This window comes from Thermobia domestica, chromosome 8, assembly GCF_964235325.1.
Source record: "Thermobia domestica chromosome 8, izTheDome1.hap1.1, whole genome shotgun sequence".
Classification (NCBI taxonomy): domain Eukaryota; kingdom Metazoa; phylum Arthropoda; class Insecta; order Zygentoma; family Lepismatidae; genus Thermobia; species Thermobia domestica.
The window spans coordinates 269,831,052-269,856,395 of NC_137461.1; the positions used below are offsets into that span (position 1 = coordinate 269,831,052).

At 37.0% G+C, this 25,344-nt stretch overlaps 1 protein-coding gene across 1 annotated transcript in view; it reads right to left on the reverse strand.

The window, feature by feature from the left end:
• The window catches only part of LOC145692017 (inter-alpha-trypsin inhibitor heavy chain H4-like), a 208,836-nt gene extending 183,895 nt beyond the window's left edge, over window positions 1-24,941 (reverse strand). The window contains exons 1-2 of the mRNA XM_081767316.1: window positions 24,730-24,941; window positions 613-788 (exon numbers count right to left, since the gene is read on the reverse strand). Coding sequence (XP_081623442.1) covers window positions 613-788; window positions 24,730-24,885 — 332 coding nt within the window. The 5' untranslated portion in view covers window positions 24,886-24,941. The remainder of the gene's footprint in view (window positions 1-612; window positions 789-24,729) is intronic.
• Between the last annotated feature and the right edge of the window lie 403 nt (window positions 24,942-25,344).

Sequence of the window (25,344 nt, forward strand, 5' to 3'; positions counted from 1 at the left end):
ATGTAGGAATTCATATAGGCCTATCTTCAAACGTTGGCAACACTTTACATCATGACTACACAGGCATGGTTCTACTCATAATTACGTTTTCTACATGTTATAATTTGCGTTCCGTGCCATTTAACAAAACTTAATTTTGTGCTTAGTTGGCAACACTGCATTACATATGATGTTATTGAACATGCCTGTGGGTACAATGTTTGCTTACTATACTGTCGTGTAAATGTCATTTTGATTACTTTAATCATTTTGAAGTTCTTTCTGTGTCAGTGTATCTTTTGCATTGCTATTTTCACATGATTCTAGATTCTTCTTTCCTCTGTATCTCCTGTGTTTCTGAGTATCGGCCCGTAAAACTTTGGATTTCTCACTTTTCTTCACTCCTCTATCGATTTCACGTTGTTTGATTGGGCAACGCTACTATCAATATAAGATGTTCCCTTGTTAGTTTCTACGCAGACGAGTGCTTTCTCCCGAACCTCTCTTGTAAGTCCGACGAAAGCAAACGTTACATCGTGTTCAACTGCAATTTTCAGCTGAAATCAAAATATGCATATTAAAATATATTAAATCTAAGCATTTATTCTGGAATAAATTAAAATAAATACTTACATCTTGAAGGCCGAAATGAATGCCTTTTCTGGGAGCAAAACATCGAAGGATAGTTCTTGAGCTTGAGACATTGGATTTCTAACTGTGCTGTTAATGGTTGTTTTTGCATAACGGAAGTTAATGTCAGAAAACACAAACCACTCCAAGACTTCCGGTTTTTTAATCACACGATTGGGCTTCAATGATGAAAATGGGAATGGGATTGTTGCATTTAAAAAAAAGAAAGAGTAATAAAAATAAATAACTATAAAATGTATACTTATTATAGAAGTAATGGATTAAATATGTTTTTAAAAAAAATAATGCGGTACTCATCACAATGTTCAACATTCGTAAAATATTTAACTACGAGGATCATTTCAAAAGTCTGGCACACAGCGCATGTTGTTCGCGTGGGTGTGTGAGAAATTCAGTGTTAAAATAGAAGGTGAATCCGACTCAGGTCGGACCAGCGTTCCTCCTGCATTGTGTCGACTGAGAACTTCAGTCCTGGTTTAAACTCCCGTCTCCAGGTTTGATCAATTGCAACAATTCTTCGTAGAATAGAAACTCATCTCCTTCTATTCGGTAAATGTTGAAATAATAGGAACGCTGGTCACTATGTATAATCCGACTTAGTCGGATTAAACTTCCATTTTAACACTGAATTTCTCACAACACAGCCACGCGAACCAATAAGCACAGACAATTTCTACATGACACATATTTCTAGACTAAGAAATAGGGCACTCTATGGAAATTTACTGTATATTCATTGTTATGTGCTTGCTTCTTTTATCAGAACTTATTAAAAAGGAATAGGCTAACACTTGCTAAAAGTGACAGAGTGGATAATTCCCATTAGTTGAGTTTCGATTACTAATAATAACGAAGTTTTTAAAATATCGATAAATGATATTAATATATTTTTGAAGGGAACCCGGAGCATTTACTGGAGAACAGATTATGCAAATTCAGGACTGTCTCTGTTAAGCCAGGACGTCTTGGAACCTTATTAGCCACGTTAAACAAATGGTAACGTAAGGCATTTTACTCTTTAGTACAACCTGTCCAAGATTGTCACCATTTGTTGTGTGTACATTTTCTTTTAATTTCGCAAGTGATACGCTTACTAAGCAGCAATAGCCACACATTCTTCCAGAGAATTTTGTCCGCGGGGTAAGGGGTGGGCACAAAATAAAAATGTTGGAGGGGTTGCTCTGGAGCACTTTTTGCTAAAGAACAGGAATGGCGTTTATAGGCAATTTAATTTACCTTAACATTGTTTGAGGACGGTGCGGTTGGTCAATTCTGGACGTTTCCTAAATAATACATAAAATCTGTTACTTAATTTGTTCTGTAATCAGTACTGAACGAAATCAAAGACTGTGATTATTAAAGTGGAAGATTTCACATACCAATCTTTGTATCTTACAGTGAATTAGCACTTTGTCATGAGCTGCTACAGTTCGTGGTGCGAGTACAGAAATGAGCATTGGATACCAGCTTTGTCAGGAAGTGTCATTTCTAGTTTATAGCTACAAATTTTGTGATAGATACTACCAGGAATGGTTGCTCCATAATGGGAGAAATTTTGGAAATAGTAGAACAAATGTTTCCCTTCACTGCCACAAGCTTATTCCAAATTGTTTTGAAGGAGGTGGTACAATTTCATTTTTGGCAGCCACAATATTGTCGCTACTGGTAAGATCGTGGGATGGACCGTTAGGAAACTACACTTGAATGGCTTCAGTTATCTAGCAAACACTTTCACGAAAAGAATTTCAAACGCCATGACTACACAACTGGATAGAAGGGAATCGTACTGGGATTATTGGAGATGTTCGATCAATAGTGTTCACCTGGAATAACATCGATCACTTAATCTTCACGTCCTTATTTTCATACCAATGAGACTGGTTCAACAGTTTCGGGGGGAAATTGATTCGTTGTATCTCCAACGAATCATCAAATCCTGTAACGAATACAATGATATAAATCCCGGGTTTGGAATACTCAGTCCATTTTAACTTAATTATAAGAAACTTTTGAATGACTATGTAATGTAAATCCCAATCATTTCACGGATTCGGCCTCTTGTAAGTTGTAATGAACAGTGTTTCTTCCAGACATGTTTTTAGGGGGCATCCCCCCCGGAGAAGACCAAAATAATACGTCTATAATATATTAATAAATAGAATAGTACCAGGAGTGCCCCCCCCCCCGAAATTCTAAGTGTGCCACCCCGGAACATTGTTTCTGAAAGAAACACTGGAATGAAGTATATGAAATGAAATGTCTTGTGCGAAAAATAAGTGTATATATTGCAAAAGCTGTAACTTCCAATTATTGGCCGCAAATTCAATCATACCTGATTGTAAACAAGAGCTAGTGTGAAGCGGAAAATTTATTTATACAAACAGGAGTGCCCACAAGGGGGAACGTGACGCAAATGGCGTCATTATAATTTTGGTGGGGTTACGGAAAAGGAAAAGGTTTATGTACAAGATGGCAGTTCATGAAGTAATAACTGAGCCTTTAAGAAAAATTAAAGTTGATGTTTAGGATCCTTGGCTCACTAACTGCTCAATTACTAGATCGCTTTTCAAACCAATCCTTGGCCTTAATGGCCCAAATGACTTTCTTTTTCCATGATAGACTTAACAAACTAAATTAAAGTCTCCGGTCGAATATGATACAAGAGTTGTGTGACTTTTACCATTTTGATAGTGAAGAAACAGTAGCAGAACTAAGAAACTTTTCATTCGTATACAAGGCCTCACACCACAATAGACATTTCTGATTTGTTACCCAAACCAAAAAAGGTCAAGAATCTAGACACAGATGCTGAAAGGGAAGCTGGAGAAGAAATTGATAATGAAGAGGGAAAGAGCACCGTGAAGCTCTGGATTGAACGAGATTTTATTAAGCCATACAGGTGTTTACAGCAGCTTTCGAGACTTCCAAACTTAAATGGACTCTACAGAGCTCTGCTTTCACTCTCTGTAACAAGCTGCTCAGCTGAGAGAACCATGAGTCGCGTTAAAACTGTACAAAAATCGCCTCAGAACAGACACTTGGTTAATTTTAAGTAGCGAGACTGAAATTTTAAACGAATTATAAGAACATTATTAACCAGTTTTCCTTAACCAATAATTAAAGACAAAGATTATTTTTAAAACAACGGACTCATTAAATTTAATGTTTTTTTGTTATTCATTTTTACATCTGTAACTTGATGTAATTTTTACACTTCACAATTTCTGAAATTATGCAATTTTTTTTCTGTATCTTTAAGAAAATATGTCTGACTTTTTATCATATAGCCTTGCTTTTAGTTAACGGTTGTCAAAATAAATATAACAATTGCCTAAATAAAGACTAATTTTAACATAAACATACGTATAAAAAATAAATTAGTAAATACTGATTATAAGTAAATATCGAGTTGTACAGGGAATTTTAGGTCAGTTAAAAAGTAAAATAAAAATAACAATAATTTTTAACTAAATGTACCAGAAACAGAGGAATTGCTCTGATATTTTTTTTTAAATTTAAAGTCAGGGACGAACAACAAAAAACCTTGTTAAGGATACTCTAGTATCACAGCAAAGCCGTCATCTAGGCAACAAAAGAAAGAATTGCATCGTTCAAAGTTGATTAATATAACACTTGTTGTGCCTATCAAACTACCTATTAATCTTAGTGTCTAGTTTCAGTATTATTTTAAGTTTGTGATGTCTAGTTTTAGAAATAAACGTAATTAACATTGAAAAATCTTATTTTTGCCTACTCTTACAAAATTGATTAGTGTACAACCTCTAAATATTATCCAATCTTTTTGAAATTTGTTACATATAACTTTTACATCACTGAGACTTGGGCATGAGCAAAGTCTGCAAAAATTTTACATTTCATTTTTTGCCTTACAAAATAAAACATCCTAAAGTATACAAAGATTAATTAGCAATTTTGCGTTGAAATAAACTAAATTTAAAGTTTGTGATTAGATTTCTTTTTTATACAAATGATCTCAGGTGTTGTGATAGGTAAAGGTGTAAAATTAAATGTGAAAATGTGGGGGGAGATACTTTGTTAATTCGGGGGAATTGGCGTCACAACCTTTCGGGGGGGTTGGCACCTCTGTATACAAACGTAAAAAGAAGGTTCCCGATAGCATAAGAAATAGTCATGCACTTTGGATGAACAATTTGTTAATGCAATGTTAGTATGTTGAACCCTGAAGGAAAGTTCTTATTTACTGTTTCGCGTGCTTAACCTGGACAGAATAATTCTCTTAACACCTCTTTTGCAATTTATTTTCTTCCCAGCTTTATTAGGAAAGAATATTATATGAACTATAAAGCTAAAAACAAAACATTAAGCATGTTTATAATTCTATTATTATTCTCTAACTTGTTTCATAAAATCAAGCAGTAAATTTTTCTCAACAAAACGAATATCCCATTTTTTTCTTGTTATAGGCCTACATTTTGAAATTACAAAAGCCCAGGTTACTGTGTAAATGAATGAAATAATTATAATAGGAAAAATAACATGACTATTACTGATATCCGGTAGGAGTGCTTACCTCCGATTAAAACTCGAGTACAGGTTTAGATTTACTTTAGAGTAAGTCCCCATTTATAACCCTGTTGCTCAGTGGCGTATTTACGATTTTGTTTCGGGAGGGGCTTTGCTAACTTTCGGGAGGGGCTTTGCCTGGAAATGTGAAAATTCTGCAAGATATTTCATTTAGTTTACTATACTAAGTAAGATTTCGGGGGGGGCTTAAGCCCGGAAGCCACCCCCTAAATACGCCACTGCTGTTGCTGAAAAAAGGGTGTTAAACTCCAATTAAGTATTAATCGATCAATCTAACAAAGTGACAATTATGACACAGCACGTTGTAGAAAGTAATAGTAATATCAAGGATATAAAAGTTTGGATTTGATAATATAATCACTATATACAGGATTTGCACAATTAAAATCCCACCATATTTATTAGGTGCATGCATTTTCACACATACATTGTCATTTATTCTAGGTAAATACTGGATTATTTCCACTAGAACTTTTTCGTAGTTTAATAAAACAAATGTAAATTATATTCATATATTTATCCATTGTGAAAAAAAAAATGACGGAGTATTTCGGAAGTATATGAGCGAAAGAAAGTATTATTTAGTCAAAGTCAAACGAAGAAGAAAGAACCACATCTGGCTACGCTGTAAAATATATGAGACGTTTTATTTTCAAGCGAACTATGGTCGATTGAAAGTCTTCAAGGATTTATTTACCTCCGCTGTGAAGAATGAAAGGAAGAAAAATGTATATCACACTTATTTTATCAAGAGAACAAGATAAAAATTTTATCTGCCTCTTGCGTTTAAACCATATCGTTTAGCGATTGAAACGTCAAACAATGTTTCGGAACATTTATTTTTAATTTCCATAAAAGAATAAAGATAATTACACGTAATACTTCATTCATAAAGAGAACAAAATATTGCAGTATCTTGGCAGTTGCAAATGTATAAAAGCTTTTAGGTCTAAGGATCACACTTCGTATCTTCAAAATAGTATTATTTTTTAACAAAACACGTTCCAAACGAAAGGAAAACCTTTTTAAGTTACATTTGGAGACCTAATAGTTTGTATATACACCATGATGGTCCAGTAAAGATAGCTCATTTTTCTGCCAAGAAAGGAACAAATTAGTAACAAGCTGAAAATTGGTATGGAAGTAGGGGAATATGACAGGAATAACATACTAAAAGTCCCCTAAAATCCCACTGTAGCTTTTCCCGCAATTTTGAAAAAGTCCGCCATCTTTAGATGACGACAAGGAATTTATGGAATTCGTCACTCTCTACGTTTATTCCTCTAGCCACCGTTCTAATTATCACAAATCCATAAATCATATATGGTTGCAAAGCTTGAAAGACAGAGAATTTGAGCAAATAACATATATGCCCATCCTCCTAAATTTATAGAAGAAGAGGAAGAAGAAAACAGCTTTTTATTTAAAAAGGTATATTTTCAGAAATCGTGATAAGTTTGCAACACTAACAATTATTGCACATCAATAAAACAACACCAACAGATTTCCTTGATATTTACCTCAAACATAACCAACAATGACACAAATCGGTGCAATACAAGCTGAGAAAAAATGATAACCAATATTACTTCCTGACTTCTCTGTGCAAAAGTGCATAAAGTGATATTCACTTTCATGGCTCTAGTCATCTATTTTAGCAAAGGACCAAGAGTTAAACATCAGTGGAAATCTTAAGAAACGTAAATTCGAACGAGATAACACTTCTACTAATCAAGCCCAATCTGTGGAAGAAGCGTGAAACCCAAAATTTCGGGACAAAACATGATTTTCATATAAATAGTTCAAAATTTGCAACACTAACAATTATAGTACGTTAACAAAACTCCACCACCATTTTCACTATCATAATTATTAATTTACTTTAAAAATGGCGTACATTGTTCCCAATGGGGTAAGCTTTTATGACATAGTACTACATGACGTAAATATAGCAAAAAAATAATTTATTAACAGTATTAGAAAGAAGCAAAAATTGGTAGCCTCCTTTGCATTGGAAAACCAGAATTCACACACTTAAAAACACTCTCAATTACAATAGTCATTTGAATGTAATTGTGTTTTAAATGTCTTGTTATAACTAGAATGCAATTTTCCTACTAGTATTCTTCAAATCAAACTTAATGTTTACATTAGACGTTAGTATGCACTTTAAGAACATTTTTCTAACGAATTCATTCAGACTTATTTTATGAGATCAATCAATGAGATTATTATCTTTATCTCGTTCATCTCCATGGTCTTCATCATTTGGTTGTGCATTCATACATCCAATTCCTTGACACTAATGATATAAATTAGAGCAGACAATTCCTGCTTTACGACAACCACACCTACGAACACAGTCATTTTACCGTTACAGGATATTAAATGTATGACAATTACATGGACAGAATATTAAATGGAGAGGGTTCCTTGGTCATTCTTGCTGGTACAAGAATTTCTCCTGATGTTTTCCATCCATATTCAACCGCTCACATATCACTTCCAGCCATGGCACAATTGAACCTGATGATACGCTCTCAAGATATGATGTTTCGCGGCATCACTTGTGGGTGGCAATGTTCCTAACTGTATTTCGTTGTGAATAGGGAAGTGACTTACTGCGCTGATGTATAATTGATACTGGAATTCATCCGATGAGGTTACTACTGCTGGACAATCTTAGAGTATTAATAGAAATTATGTGCCGCTTCAATCAGAGATCATACACTAGCATTATCGTGGTCCACTTCCTCGGACTTCACTATGTATATGATTTGGTTGGAGACTAGCATGGTGTTTATAGCCTGTACCTCATCACGAATGCGCAATGCATTGTGAATAGTGGGATGACTTTATATTTTTGTTTAAGTTTCACACTTACAAAAATCTGTTTAAACATTCCTTCCGTAGCAGCCGATCCGATTCATCACAGTTGAAAATTTCCATGCCAGTGTTTAGGGACACGAGCTCCGGATATGAAGGCAATGGCGAATGCTGGCAAAATTATCGCAAGAATTTCTCTACATGTAATATATCATGCAATTCATTGCTTTGGTGCAGTTCCACATGCCGACCAGTGTGAATTTGATGCTTATCTTTGCATAATAATTTTTCAAGACATTTTCATAAGTGCTGGCATACTAGACCCACCTATATTACCTTTTCAGTCATGCCTTTCCCACGGGTCAGTCCACTAGTGCTATTCATTACTCTCATTAAAATCTGTTCAATCGTCATATCATACCATATATCACTTCAAACTACATCTTTCCTGTGAATAGTGAAGTAACCGTCTCGTGTAAATAGCTGGAACTAATGGGGATCCATTTCATCCCCCAACTGCAACATTTCTTATAAGTACAGATGTGCGTATTTGGCACACAAAAGATGCCCAGTTGCATGGAAGTATGGTAGCATTTCTCGTATGCAGTGAAGATGAAGATTGCAGTCTCCAGATCTTTCGGCACAAATGAAAAGACGCATTATTTCTACTAGCTGAAAGTACAGGGCAAATAACTTAGAGGTACGGCTTTTTTTCTGCATCCATTGAACAACTACATCAGTATCGATATTTTCTTTAGTCATTAGAGGAACACAAAACATCTCACAATTGATGTACAAACTCCTCAGTGTGATCAAATTCATTAAATATATATAATGCAATTGCTAATTGTGTTAAAAAAAAAATAGGCTCACAAGGCACGAGCATAAGAATGGCATGACACCATCTGTGATATGGTGTTACTAGCATACACACAACACCAAAGTTCTTCAATGACACTACTTTTCATTATAAATGTAACTTCTCCCATAAATGACATTAATGTGTCGAAAAACCCCAAGTCTAACAACCACCGACGATAATTCATCAAGATTTCTACACAATGTCACATGCTATAACGTACAAAAGTTGACTGAACGTGACTACGATGTTTCTTGCTTGTTTCCTGCACATTCTTTGCTAACACACATAAGCTCCGAGTACATAGCATCTACGCTTCTTGACTGAAAATTGATGAAAGGTAGATACACTACTTGAGATGTTTGGTAGTTACTGTTATTGCTTGTCATCAGCCGCATGAATCTATTCCAATTCGGGCATGTTAGTGTCTTCAACCACATGATTATCATCCATATTACATCGTACAGAAGGTGGGCTTCAGTTTGGATATTCAGAACACGAAGGTGTCTTATATCTTCAATGATTAAATCCGAAAGGCCATAACCTTTTCGTGCGTACGTTAAAACTGGTATCTTGCGTTCATTCTTTGACAGTCTACATTCTTTGAGCCGAGGTATAGCTCAATGATACGTGAGCGACTGAATATGGATGGAAAATATTAGTAGATATTCTTGTACCAGCAAGAATGAACAAGGAACCCTCTCCATTTAATATCCTGTCCATGTAATTGTCATGCATTTAATATCCTGTAACGGTAAAATGACTGTGATCGTAGGTGTGGTTGTCGTAAAGCAGGAATTGTCTGCTCTAATTTATATCATTAGTATCGAGGAATTGGATGTATGAATGCACAACCAAATGATGAAGTCCATGGAAATGAACGAGATAACAATAATAATCTCATTGATTGATCTCATAAAATAAGTCTGAATGAATTCGTTAGAAAAATGTTCTTAAAGTACATACTAACGTCTAATGTTAACATTAAGTACTTTAAACAATACTAGTAGGAAAATGGCATTCTAGTTATAACCGTCCACCATTGAACTCGTCATTACAGTTGGAAGGAAGTAGTACTGAGGTCTGCCTTCATGTGGAAGAACAATACAGAGAAGTGTAATTCCTGGAAACTACAGTAAATTCCACCAACAGCTGTAATTAAATGAGCGGACAATATGAAAGGTGATCAGCAAGGGTAGCGCTGGATAACGTGGTTTCTGTGGAAAGAGGGTGTGCAGACTGCGGAAATTCACAGACGATCGGTGGCAGTGTGTGGAGAGTGCGCAACGTCACCCAAAACAACTGGGTAGAAGGCTGGAAACCAGGCCACACATCAACGGAGAAGGGAGCCAGTTTTGGAAGGAAAGTGACTGTGACAACACCAGTGAACATTTCAAGAATGTTGCGTCTTATTCAGGACAACAGGTACATCACGTTCAGGGAACTGGAGGCGGCCACAGGACTTGCCAGAATCACTCTGCACCGCATAGTACACGAATACCTTAAGATGGATAAGGTGTCTGTTCCCAAATCCGTAAATGCAGCACAAAAATAACAGCGCAAGAACGTGACCAGTGATCTTCTGCAACGATACTGCCAGAACCCAGAAGGCTTCATGTGCAAACTCGTTACTGGCGACGAGACATGGCTGCCATGAGCCAGAGACCAAAGTCCAATCGATGCAGTGGGAGCTTAAAGGCAGCCTCACGCCAATGAAGTTCTGTACACAGCATCTGTAGGCAAACGCATGGCCACAGTCTTCTGGGACAAGAACGGAATCATCCTCATTGACTGACTGAAACCCAGGACCACCGTTAACAGCGAATCATACAACACAACGCTTCGGAGTTTGATAAACGACGTACATAAATACTAATTGTTATTGGAATAAGAAATAATAACAATGTATATAAATATCTATTATTTCTAGAGTAAGAAATGATAAAGATGTTCATAAATATCTATCGTTATTAGGGTATGGAATGAAAATGATATACACATATACCTGGTACCTTTTGTACCTATTGTTATTAGAGTAAGGAATGATAACGATGTACATAAATGCCTATCGTTATTAGGAAAAAGGAATGATAAACTATGTACACTCATGTCCAAAATGATTGTCGCATATCAACATGCATGGCAGTGTAGGGCAGCCAAGTTCCACGAAGAAAATGAAAACTGGCCTGCGCTGCCGTAAGCATATTATAAACGAACAAGAGTTTTGGGTAAAATCGCCGATTTCGAGGCTTTGTAGAAACGATTCTATTAAGGATAGAAACATGAAATTTAGAATCTAAGGAGATATCGGAAAGATGTGCTCATATGTCAAATCTCACATTCCTACCTTCAACCATATTCGAGTACTGGACCCCTAACATATGCAGTTTTCAGGCTTAATGACTCACTGACTCACTCATCAAATTGATTAGGTACTCCCCAATGAGATAGAGACGTGAAACTTTGCATAAAGGTACCCTATAATGACTTGAGTACGGAAAAAGTCCGAAATCTGAGGAATGTGCTATGGGAAATTTTTTATGGACAAAAAGCTGACCTTAGCCAATAAAAAAATAGTTTCACCCACTCACTCATCAAATTGATTAGGTACTTCCCAATGAGACAGAGACGTGAAACTCTGCACAAAGGTACCTTACAATGACTTGAGTATAGAAAATGTCCGAAATCTGAGGAATGTGCTATGGAAATTTTTTATAGGCAAAAAACTGTCCTTAGCCAAGCAGGAAATCGTTTCACTCACTCACTCATCAAATTGGTTAGGTACTTCCCAATGACATAGAAACGTGAAACTCTGCACAAAGGTACCTTACAATGACTTGAGTATAGAAAATGTCCGAAATCTGAGGAATGTGTTATGGGAATTTTTATAGGCAAAAAAGTGTCCTTAGCCAAGCAGGAAATCGTTTCACTCACTCACTCATCAAATTGGTTAGGTACTTCCCAATGACATAGAGACGTGAAACTCTGCATAAAGGTACCCTATAATGACTTGAGTACGGAAAAAGTCCGAAATCTGAGGAATGTGCTATGGGCAAAAAACTGTCCTTAGTCAGGAAAAAAAGTTTCACTCACTCACTTATCAAATTGATTAGGTACTTCCCAATGAGATAGAGACGTGAAACTTTGCATAAAGGTACCCTAAAATTACTTGAGTACGGAAAAAGTTCGAAATCTGAGGAATATGCTATGGGAAATTTTTTATGGACAAAAACCTGACCTTAGCCAATAAAAAAATCGTTTCACTCACTCACTCATCAAATTGATTAGGTACTTCCCAATGAGATAGAGACGTGAAACTCTGCACAAAGGTACCTTACAATGACTTGAGTATGGAAAATGTCCGAAATCTGAGGAATGTACTATGGGAATTTTTTATAGGCAAAAAACTGTCCTTAGCCAAGCAGGAAATAGTTTCACTCACTCACTTATCAAATTGAATAGGTACTTCCCAATGACATAGAGACGTGAAACTTCGAATAAAGGTAACCTATAATTACTTGAGTATGGAAAAAGTCCGAAATCTGAGGAATGTGCTATGGGATTTTTATAGGCAAAAAACTGTCCTTAGCCAAGCAAAAAATCGTTTCACTCACTCACTCATCAAGTTGATTAGGTACTTCCCAATGGGATAGAGACTTGAAACTCTGCATAAAGGTACATTATAATCACTTGAATATGGAAAAGTCCGAAATGTTTGGCATGTGTTGTGAGAAATTTTTTATGGTCGAAAAACTGTTCTTAGCCAAGCAGAAATCGGTTCATTCTCTCACTCATCAAATTGATTAGGTACTTCCCAATAAGATATAGTCGTGAAACTTTGCATAGAAGCACTCTATAATGACTCGTGTACAGAAAAAGTCCGAAATGTGATTAATGTGCTATGGGAATTTTTTATGGGCGAGAAACTGTCCTTAGCCAAACATAAATAGGTTCGTCCTCTCACTCATCAAATTGATTACGTGCTTCCCAGTGAGATAGAAACGTGAAACTCTTCATAAAGGTACCTTATAATGGCTTAAGTGTGAACAAATTGCGAAATGTGAGGAATGTGCTATGGGAAATTTTTCATGGTTGAAAAATTGTCCTAAGCAAAGCAAAAAAAGGTTCATTCACTCACTCATCATATTGATTTTCTAGTTTCCAATGAGATAATGACGTGAATCTGGGCATAAAGGTACCTTATAATGACTTGAGTGTGAAAAAGGACCGTAATGTGAGGAATGTGCAACGGGAAATTTTTCATGGATGTAAACTGTCCTTAGAAAAGTAGAAATCGGTTCATTCATTCACCCATCACATGATTTGCTAGTTTGCACTGAGATAGAGACGTGAAACTCTGCATAAGGTACCTTATAATGACTTGAGTGTGAAAAAAGTCTTAAATGAGAGGAATGTGCAATGGAATTTTTTTCTTTGTGGGTGAAAAACTATTTTTAACCAAGCAGATATCGGTTCATTCATTCACTCGTTACATTGATTAAGTACTTGTTTATGAAATATTGACGTAAAAGTCTGAATATTGGTACCTTATAATGACTTGAGTATGGAAAAGGTCTGAAAATTAAGTAATGTACTAAAGGAAATTTTTATGGGTGAAAACTGTCCTTAGCCAAGCAGAAATCGGTTCACTCACTGACTGATTCACTCATATCATTAATTATGTACTTCCCAATGAGATTGAAGGATGAATCTATGCATAAAGGTAGCTTATAATGATTTGAGTATGGAAAATGTCCGAAATTTAAGGAAGTGCTATGGAAAAATTTTATGGGTGAAAACTGTCCTTAGTCAAGCAGAAATCGGTTCACTCAATATCTCATCACATTGATTTCGTACTTCCCAATGAGATAAGAATTAAAACTCTGCATAAAGATATCTTATAATGACCTGAGTATGGAAAAAGTCCGAAATGTGACGAATGTGCTATGGGAAATTTTTTATAGGCGAAAAATTGTCCGTAACCATTAGATACTTCCCAATGAGATGAAGATGTGAATGTCTACACGAAGGTAGCTTATAATGGCTTGAATATGAAAAATATCCGAAATTTAAGGAATGTGCTATGGGGGCGAAAAACTGTCCTTACTCAAATAGGAATCGGTTCATTTACTCAGTCATCATTGATTAAGTGCTTCCAAATGAGATAAAGAATTGAAAATCTGCATAATGGTACATACCTTCTGTAATGACTTGTGTAAGTAAAAGGTTCCAAATTTAAGGAATGTACTATGGGAATTTTTATGGGCGAAAAACTGTCCATAGCCATTAGGTACTTCTTAATGAGATAAAAATGCGAAACTCTCCATGAAGGTACCCTATAACGGCTTGAGAATGAAATTTGAGGAATTTGCTATTAAAAATTTTTCATTGGCAAAAAAACTGCCCTTACCATCAGAAATCGGGAACGAGTCCGTTATTGAATACACCATGTGCATAGTGAAAATGTTGTCAATCGTCCGAGTGGTCGAGTTGGTGCCCTCCTCGCTGGTCTATTGACTACCACGTGCGCCTTTGGTGTATGGGGTCCTGGGTTCGATTCCCCGTGGAAGAACCTTTGGAATCTTAACTTTCCTCGATGTTCCTGTGTTCGTGTCCCTGTCGTTGTAGGTTAATAGAAAAAGGTCACTGAGAAAAATCCGTTATCCGGACAGCGGTATAGTGTACAAATATACGGGATCCTTATGTTTACTACAGAAATCAATACTTAACATACGCTATCCATATGCTACATACGTACTGTTTTCTTTCCCGCATAGATGTTACACAATGTAGTTGGAGTATGTCTGATATCTAACAGTCATCCGTACATTACATACGTCAGCTATAAGTTACATACAGCCATCTGTATGTGAGATCCTGACCGCCTACATAATGTATTTTCGTTCGTGCGGAAAGTACGTTTATTCGGAACACTTATACGGAAAGTATGTTTAAAATATACTTTTTCAGTTATACGTTTAGTGTACGTTAAGTCCAAAAACTACAGGATTTACACATGTAACCAACGTTTTTACGTACGCCACATACATTTTTTCTCAGTGTACAAGTATAGTAAGTGAAAGCTAGTAATAAGTAGTTAAGCAAGTTAATGAGGCATGTTCTATGAATCAGTTAACTTCAAAGAACGTGGGCTAAGACACGTACATACTACCGTAAATTTCGTGGTTGGAAACCCAAACAAAGAAAGCCAATATTTTTTTCTTTCTTCGATGAAGATTTTTTCTTCATTGCAGTCATTGTTGGTATTAAATAGATATTGAAATTATTTTGATAAGATAATGTAAACGTGAGAATATTTAAAATTAATGAAGTTTTCTAAGAAATGAGAAATCCAAGTGTTCGAATTTATGTGAGACTAGCAACAAAATGTAAACGATTTCGTAAATATATTGGTACCACGAGTTATATTATGGTTACCACAGTCGTTATGTAAAAATTTTCTTGATGCTTTGAGTCTCTATCTGTGAACTGTGTGTGAATCTCTTACGTATCAGCCTTTTCATCAACAGTGAATTTCGTGCCTTTGCTCTTCATATTTCCTGAATTTGCCCTCCTCGGTGTTCGCCCCCACACCCTCGCCTTTGCTCGGCCTACTTCCTCAAACCTCTTAAGCTCACAATTTCAGAAATTCAAGTTTATTTTCCTATTTCAACTATCTAAAAGATAAAATTTTGTATTCCATGAAAACGTCTATTTAAATAACATGAGGATTTCTTCTTCTCCCTTTAGACTCCTTAAAAATTAAAAATATTCACTTTTAACAATTTTTCTGTAGATTTGTCCCGGGAGGCTACAATCGTGCCAAATTTCATCATTCTAATCCTGCCGAAAGTGCCTAAACATTTTGGGGTGTAAAAAACGTCCAATATAAATAACATGGAAAAGTTTTTCTGTTCCCCATAAAACTACTCTACAGTTGGAAATTGTTATTTTTACTGATTACTTAGGTAATACTAACGACAACGTTCAAGCATACCGAATTTCACGTTTGTATTCCAATTTCAAGTACCTAAAATATGAGATTATAAGTCCAAACAAATAGCTCATTTAAATAACATGGGGAAATTCTTCATCCCCTTTCATCATTTCAACTTTCCACATCAACCGAAAACACTTCTTTAATTTATGTCAGTTCATGTAGTTTTATATACAGTTAGGATATGTTGGTGGCAAATATAATTAAGATTACAAGCTATTTGAAAGGTGAATATCATTGGAAGGAAAACCCGAGGCAGTATGAAACTGCGCCACATGTGCGTCATGTAATGAACTCCGTAATTTCGCAATGTGAAAAGGTAGAGAACAACTAAGTATATTAAAACATCAGCCATGTCGAGTGATGTAGCATCGAGGATTCAGCATCAAGGGTTTTGGGGCCTGTTGATACTCTTCGTATTTAGGTAATGAAAAATGAGATATTAGCGATCGTGATTTTGTAATTCGGGTAAATGAACTAGAATCTCGTTTGGACACAACTCTCTGACAGATATTTAATCGAATAAATCCTCTCCGCTGTTCTAGTGGCTAGCATGTGCGCCTTTCTTGTACAGGGTCTTGGGTTCGATTCCCGGTGGGAGAGCTCTTGGGAACTAATGTTGCATGTGACACATTATGACTCCTTTAAAATGTACAATTTTAAATTTAAATCCAGCAATATGCCACAATTGAGAATCTCAATATACGATATTGACATGGTGAACTAGAAAAAGAAGTGAAATAGAACAAAAACATCTTAGGTTCAAAAATCTTAGATGCAGTGGCCAAGGAACTTGGCTCATCCATCCTCATCTCAACACTTTTTGAGGCTGACGAACTTGGCTACACTTTTTGCACCTCTGGTGTTTTTGTTCATATCAATATCTGTCTTCTTGTAAGAATATAATTTGATAATGATTTTGCAGAGTACTTTATATACTGATATTATGTGTATAATCGGGAAATGTATATTCGTGGTAAATTACATAGGAAAAGAATTATAAATACGAAAATTAGAATGAGTAAAACAAAATGTTGCTAAACGGACAAGAAAGTTTTATTTTCGTTATACTGTATTATTCTTATTTACTGCTCGTTTGACATGAAATTTGCCACATACATGTCTTTGCCGATTATACACATACCAACATCGTAAGAAATACGGAGCGAATTCGTTATCAAATTATATTCCTACAACAACATATAGACATGCGACAATAATTTTGGACACGAGTGTACATAAATAGATATCGTTATCAGGATAAGGTTTGATAAACGATGTACAAAAATAACTATTGTTATTAGCATAAGAAATGACGATGATATTGCAAGGATCCCCACATCACGACACACGCACACGTCAATTCAAGACGTGCTATTGATTATAAACAACCTAGCAAACAACAAGCCGACACGGAAGACACCGAGGAACGCCGAAAGAAGACGGACCTCACGGAAGGACCCGAAGAGGACAAATAAAAGGAGGACCACCGAGGGACCCAGCGTCAGTCTCAATTTTTCCCATCTCGATCGAGGCTGATCTCACAGAGAAGAATTCTACGTTCAGGAAGTGTTGAAGAATCGAAGATGCCGCTTACTGCTGTAGAAGACGCAGTGACACACCGGGAAACCTTGCGGTGTTAACGAAGGTGTGCTCACCAGCCAAGAAAAACTTACTCAAGAGTTGTATGTACTTAATAAAGTTAAACTGAAACAACACACTCACACACACCGCTTCCTGGAAAAATAAACATTGTTTTCCGTCGGCTGGACCCCCTATTGTGCGTCAAGCTTCGCGCTGGCCATATAGGTTGTACAGCCTTTGGCGACAGTCGGCTGATGGGAACGCAATATTATCTCTCTGGGATAGCATAGAAAGGCACTAAACACAAAATTAGAATAACATATCCTTACCCAAGCTAGTGCGGCCCTTATCAGAGCCATGCCTCGCCCGCCCAAGAAGACGCCCGTGAGAAGAACGCCGTCAGAGGGAGATCCAGTTCTCTGGAGCGCCAAGGAAGGAGCAGACAAAACAAGAAGACACCCAGACAATAAAGAAGATGACCACAATAATAGAGTGCAGAAGCTGCTAGACCGTCACAAGGGAAAGAACTTCGAAGCGTTCCTGCACACCTCACCAGTATTTATGAAGGGTGTGTCCCACCGATGCACAGATGAAGATATCACTGCTATCATCGTCGAGAAGATAGATGAAAATTCTTTTTTGGTAGTGGACGATGGAACCCAGATGAAAGTGTTCTTCACGAACAAGGCAGTGCGGGAACTATTTCTGAAGTCCTTCCAACCAGAAGATTTTGGTCGACATGTAGAGTTAAATACATCGTTTAAATGGCCAAATATGATCCAAGACGAAGAAGAGCCCGAGGGAGCCAAACAAGGGGAGACAACCAGAGATGACCATAAACCCCTGACTGCAGAAGAAGCAAACACAGAAGAAGCCCTAACCCGCAAAGAAGAAGGAAGGAAATTCCAAAATAACCAAGACGACGATTTCCATGTAGTCCAGAGAAGAAGCAGGAAGAAGAGAGCAACATAAACGAGAGAACCAAATGAAGTAGCATCCTTGAAACCATCACAAGAAGTGACTAAACTCACACAGGAAGAGACCACACACACACTGGTGGAACCTAACACACAGGTGAAAACCACACACATTCAGAAGAAGGCCCCAAACTCCGGCCCTTCTCAGGACCACAAGGAACAAGGCACCAACAGAGAGGAAGACGGCAATACCCAATCAGAGAACAAGAAGCAAACACCAAATAACCAATCAGAAGCCAGAAATCAATCAACAAGGAACCAAGCAAACAAAAGAAGTGAAAACAAGAGTACAGCTACCACTACAGCAGCTACAAATTCTGACCAATCAGAAGCACGTACCGGAACAAACAATAGCCAACCAGCCAGTTCCAAGGGGAAACAGAAGACGAAGAAGCCTCCCATATTTACATGTGTAATCAAAGGCTATCTCGTAAACAAAGAAATAAAGGATCTTGAAACCGAATTATACAATCAGAACATCAATTTCAGCAACCTCACTAGAATCAGGACAGAGACTGGACCCACGCAGTTTGTGAGGCTTTTCTCAACTAGCCCAGAAGATGTGAATAAATTAATCACACATGGCCTAAATTCAGGGCCCAGAACATACAAAGTGGAGCAATTGAGAAGCCAGCCGCGTCCCATGCCCTGCTGGAACTGCTACGCATACGGTCACCTCAAGTACCAATGCACCAACAAGAGAAGATTCCATAGATGTGAAGACACGCACGAAACGAGCTGCAACCTTCCAATAAATATTAACTTTTGTGCTACTTGCAGAAGAGAAGGACATAGAACCGGTAGTAGTAACTGTCCTGAAAGGCCAAAAACTTCTCAAATAGTAAAAATGAAGCTAATCATTGAAGACAGACTCACAACAACAGGCTCTTTTCAGGGACAGAACAACAACCAAGAAGTATCAGACAACGCAACAGAACAAGAAAAAACCGGAAAAACGCTAACCAAAGAAGAAATAGAAGAAGCAATATACCAGGCCACACACAAATTAATAACATGGGTCACATCCATCCTGACAATAACAACACCTCCAGAACAGAGACCCAAACTAACAGAAACAATAACCATAGCCACCAAGAAGATATTCAACCTGTCAATAAACGCACTATCCACGACCACAGGACAGCTGTACGTCACGAATCCATAAACAGTTGCAAAGAAGATACATAGCAGGGGGACCGGCAGAAGAGCAAACGAAAAACCAGAGGAGAGATAGCCAGCCGTCACCCGCAGACCGATGATGACTCACAGCACCGACAATGGACAACGACATTGGCAAATTGAATGTTGAAAAAATAACAGTTGTCCCTACTAACAATACACTTCCCCTTACAGACAACACAGATTTGTATTAACACTTAACAGATTTTAAGATTGGTTGTAATTAAACAGATAAGTTATTAATTTATTACTACAGACAAGTTTACATGGATTTTTTCCACCCCTTCAAGTGTGGTTTTGCCATGTAAATAGACTATTGCATGCAGCATGACCGATTGGGTTTTTTTCCTGGTTTTCAGGTTTTTTATCCCTCTATCAAATCACAAGATGTGAAAAAAACTTCTCGCGCTTTCCTATCTTCTTTTCTTACCCTTCTTTCTTTCTATCTACACAGTTAAGAGATTCGCGTGTAAATGTCTCCGTATAGATAGAAACCGCGCAACACACCCACCGACACATGCTTTAGGTTTACTAACGCATGCAGGAGGAGCACGTAGATATAGGTTGGTGCTTCACTCACGGGGCGAGCTTTCTTGCTAAGGGGCCCTCTGTATTCTAGCTTTTCTGTTTCTGTTTCTGTTACCCAGCGTCAGTCGTCCAACTGATCAAACCACCTACACCGCCCTGAGGTCGCACTGGCCTAGGGGTACACCTATCCTTCCCGAGGTCGCACTGGACTAGGGGTCCTTTCTACAACCAAGCCTTGCGAAGCTGCCTTGAGCTGAGGGGGCTATCTTTCAAGACTCACCGAACCGGTAGGTGCCTTGGAGACTGCCTTGAGAGAAGGGGCACCGTGCAAAACACCTATTCTCCTCTTACTTGGACATTAATGAGAGAAAACACTATTTTACTCTTTGTAATCAAAGACGTTTTGTATTTAACAAATTTTATAATAAATTGGTGAAGGGGATAAATCTCGGTCCATTATTGATTCTACCAAAATCATTACAACATACATAAATATCTGATATCTACTGGTATTTGGTTAAGAAGTGATAACAATGTGCATAAATACTGATTGCTATTAGGATAAGGAATACTAAACAATGTAAAAAATACCTGTTGTTATCAGGATAAGGATTGATAACGATATATATAAATACGTAAGGAATGATAACGATATGCATAGATACCTCCTATTATTAGAATAAGGATGAAAATGATATACATAAATATACTGTATATTGTTATTAAGATCAGGTATGATAACGATATGCCTTAATACCTCCTGTTATTAGAATAAGGAATGAGTACGTTGTTCATAAACATATATTGGTTCCCAGTTACGGTCGCCAGTACATCTATTAGAATAAAATAGGAACTACAATGTCGGACCAATTACATTCAAGACCAAGCAGCAACACGATGTGGTGCGACTCTGGTCCATTTACGCTTTCTATCTACAACAGATTCAGTGCGGTGCAAGGACAGAACTTTTGCATCCACCGGACTCAACAGTCACATAGTCAGTGCTTAAACTAGCGTTTCTCAATTTTTTCCAGTCTGCGGTGGATGTTGCATCTGTATACAGTTCTAGGCACTCAAAACATTCATTTTTGTTGTCACCAATAGAACTGTCACTGTCATACATGACAAGCGAAGATGAGGACAATGAAAAAGAAGAGGAAGAGATTATTCGGCGTCTTATGCCAGTCGTCTGCTTGGGACGATGTAGGTTCTTCTTCAGAGCATCATACTTCAACTTCTTTGCAATAAAATCTACTGGGTGAGCGTTAGCATGTGATGTTGAAGCGCGATTTGGATGTCGTATCCGCTGAGTCTCGACTTGTGATATATAGGAAATGGAAAACGCGTTATCGGAAATAGTGGACCCATTTAGAGTAGGGTGACCAACCGTCCCGTAAAAACGGGATTGTCCCGTCTATTCACTACCATTCCCGGTGTCCCGAAAACTTCTCCCGGGACGCCAAAATGACCCGTTTTTACGTACATTGGGTACAAAAAAAACTTTCGAATCGCTAAAATTTCCTAATTTATATTATTATTTTCTAAGCTATGTGATTATATTGGTATACGTCTAATTACTGAGCAACGTCATTACGACGTTTGCAATATTGGATGTGGTGGCTGCACTGTTTTCCCTCCTAGGCCTCCCCACTCCGCAGACGACATAGTGCAAGGGGCTGAAAGTCTTATGGAGAACAAATGTAACCTGTTTTTACTCTCTGTCTCGGGCGGTGGAAGATTGAGGAGCTGTCATCAGTACAGTACATTGTTTCCGTGATTTTGACTAAGATGTAACATACTTCTATTTACGAAAGGTGATCAAAAGTATAGAAATAAAAGTGAAAGTGAAAAGAAAAAACTAGTTGTAAATGGAATAATGTTTTAATGAAATGAAATGATATCTTTGAGTTTTACGTCCGACGCTTATGCCGGTTAGGCTAAAGGAGACGGTGATGATGAGTAATGAATGAAAATGGTGGAATGATGAAAGTGGGAGGAAACGGGAGAACCACGAGGAAACCCACGCACACGGTGTTTGTCCACCACAAAGTTCAGTTGGCGGGTCTTAGGATCGAACCCGGGACCCCAAGCACCAGAGGTGAACGCTCTACCACTGAGCCACCGCAGCTCCGAAATAATGTTTTAAAGTAAGAAAATGCAAATAAAAGGAATTGGAATCCGATGCTGAGAGTAATTATAAATCCTGTCGGGGATAGATTTGAGCGCTCATATATTTTTAGTAATGTTTTCAAATATTTCTTTTTTTGTTAGCTGCTGATAGTTACTTATTACCTAATTAATTCCACAACCTTTTCAATAGGTTTTAAAACGAAAAAAGTGTAAATTTGCTCCTTTTTTGTGAGAGATTCAAAAAGAGAGAGAGAGAACGGAAAGGTTAAAAAATGTATTTAGGGGAGCAATCTATCCAGAAATAAAAGGTGTCTCATTTTTTTCTAGTTGACGATTTGGTCACCCTAATTTAGAGGAATATTCAGTAGCTTTAAAAAAAAGGTACATTGGCTGTGGTTGCTGTCCGTCCTCAGTACGTTTCAAACTTTCGCAACACCCCTGCATATAACTTTCTCTTACATGCAAACAAGCAAACATAAAAATGCATACTTTTTTATTTAAATTATAGAATGACTATGAGATACAAATCTCACAAGCAAATTACGTAAGACTCTTCAATAGAAACATATTAATATAAAAGAAACTTATGATTCCCAGTCTCGGTTCAGACGAGCAGAAAAGTCTGCTGCGGGCCCGCAGCAGAAAACTGTTGCGGACCCGCGCAAGCCGGAAATATATTGGTTCTTATCATTCATGCCACATGATGAGACTTTCCCGCGCGACTCTGCTGCGGACCCGCAGCGGGCAAAAATTGAGTTGCGGGGACTGCTGGCTCGCAGTGAGTCCGCATAGGTGTTGCGAGTCGGTAAACCATTGCTGGCAATGAGTCAAGCCACACGTGCAGACTTTCCTGCGCCAGCAGAAATGGAAAGCGAAGAACTGGACGTAGAACTATTCATTAACAAAATACAAAAATATCCGGAGATATGGAATTTAAAATGTGAAAAATATCGAGACAGAAATAAAAAGCGAGAGGTATTATTTCTTAATGTGAGAATCTAATATTCATGTTGTGTTACTAGTGACATAGTAACACCTTAAAACTAGAATCAAGATATCGTTGTCTTAATTGTTTTGTTTTTCGTTTGTTTGATTTTTATTTTGCTTTGTCTTGTTTTTGTTTATCATCTCTTGTCTGTGGTTGTCTCTGACCTTCCCTTCCCTTTCCTCATTTCTCCCTTTTTCATTTACTTATGAAATAAAGGAGACGAAAATATATATTTAAAAAAATAAACATTCCCAATGATGCCTCGCCCGTTTTTTATGCTCAAGGCACCGGCTGAGAGTTACTCGGCTGAGCGAATGTAATAATAATAATAATAATAATAATAATAATAATAATAATAATAATAATAATAATAATAATAATAATAATAATAATAATATTGAAATAATATTGAAATAATATAATAATATCAGCAGCGAGGCTATGAACACTTTATTGTAATATTAACAACAATAGATAACAAATAGGTTTGGAGAACGAACCTTTATTGTTAATGCAGTTCCTTGAGATTTCTTATTTCACTCACACCGGAATGAATGGCCACTTTAACACAACATTATACTTTGTGGACCGAGCCTTAAGCAGGAATATGCGAAAGAAATATTCCCATCAGAAATATAAGAAGACATCAAACTTAAAAGTAATGAGATATTAGAAGACATTAAGGTAGCTCTTTACTTTGGGCAAGGCAGTGATATATTGTCAGTACTTAATATTGCCGAGCGAGCGTCAGCGAGTGAAGGTGGGTTAGAGCTCCGCAGGGCCCGTTGTTTTCTGTCTTTCGTTCTTGGGAACTGTAACTATAACTGAGGGAACCGGTTCAGATTAATTGGTTATTGTTACTGTCTTGCCTAAAGTAAAGACTATCCTGCCTTAAAAATCTGGCGACACATCTGACACGTAAAATCTCGTGACACAGCGGTTGAGAAACGTTGGCTTAGTATATCGTATAGAAGATGGCAACTTTCGTATCACGTGTCACAGTTATATCCTGTAGGAATATGGCGTAGAGAATGGAGTTGACCCGGCTCAAAGCCTTTCCGATTTAGTACAGTAATGTTGGAAATAACTTGAGTTGAATTAATTTGAGTTGAATTAATTTTGAGTTTAACGTCCCTTTCAGCAGCAAGGGTATATGAGACGGGACCTACGTATTAACGTGGAATCCGAACAACATGAGCTCCCGTCGAGAATCGAACCCGGGTTTCCCACGCCAAATGTTGGAAATGAATCTTACTTATATGCACTACGTTCTGTTATGATAACCGATATTAGGACGTTTTTAAAAATAAAAAATAAATGTTAATAATAATAATAATAATAATATATACACATGACTAGAGAAATCATTTTTAAAACTTCAGAGAGAAAAGTGCAGACGTTATATACTACCAAATAATAAAATAACACTGTAAATAAGTATATACAAAAACTTCTCAATACTTACTTGGTAATTTACATGAAAGGCCTTTACTCTTCCAGTACGTTGTGTTTCATACGCTATCAATGATGTACGACCATCAAGTAAACGTTTCTTTGCACAAAATATGAAACCCAAGATAAGGTACACGATTACTGCAGGAAGTGATTTTATAAAATTCATATTTAAGGAAAAATTAATTTATTTTTTTATTCCGAGAAAACGATAAAAATAAATATTAAGAGATATTTTATGTTAGGTATCCATGAGGTTCGTAGCACCAGCTGATTATAAACACACTCTAACAAGGTTGATTTGATTTTCAACATGAATTTACGCGACATAGTTGTTAACAAGTGTTAACATGTAACGTGTCATACCAATTTACGAACGCGAATTGCTTTTTCCACCTTTTCGAAGTCTCTGTTTGGGAGAGCGTAAAAAGATTGGAATTCCACATATATAAACAACAGGCAAAACGCATTCTAGTAAACTGTAGGAATGTTGGCGTTTTTCTTCTAAACTGATAAAACTTTTTTTATGTCTTAAACTTTTGCATTTCTTTTTTCAGTTATTGTTAATTGTTTTTTTCTTGATTTTGTAATGTTTTATTATTATTATTTTCTTGCATGATTTATAACT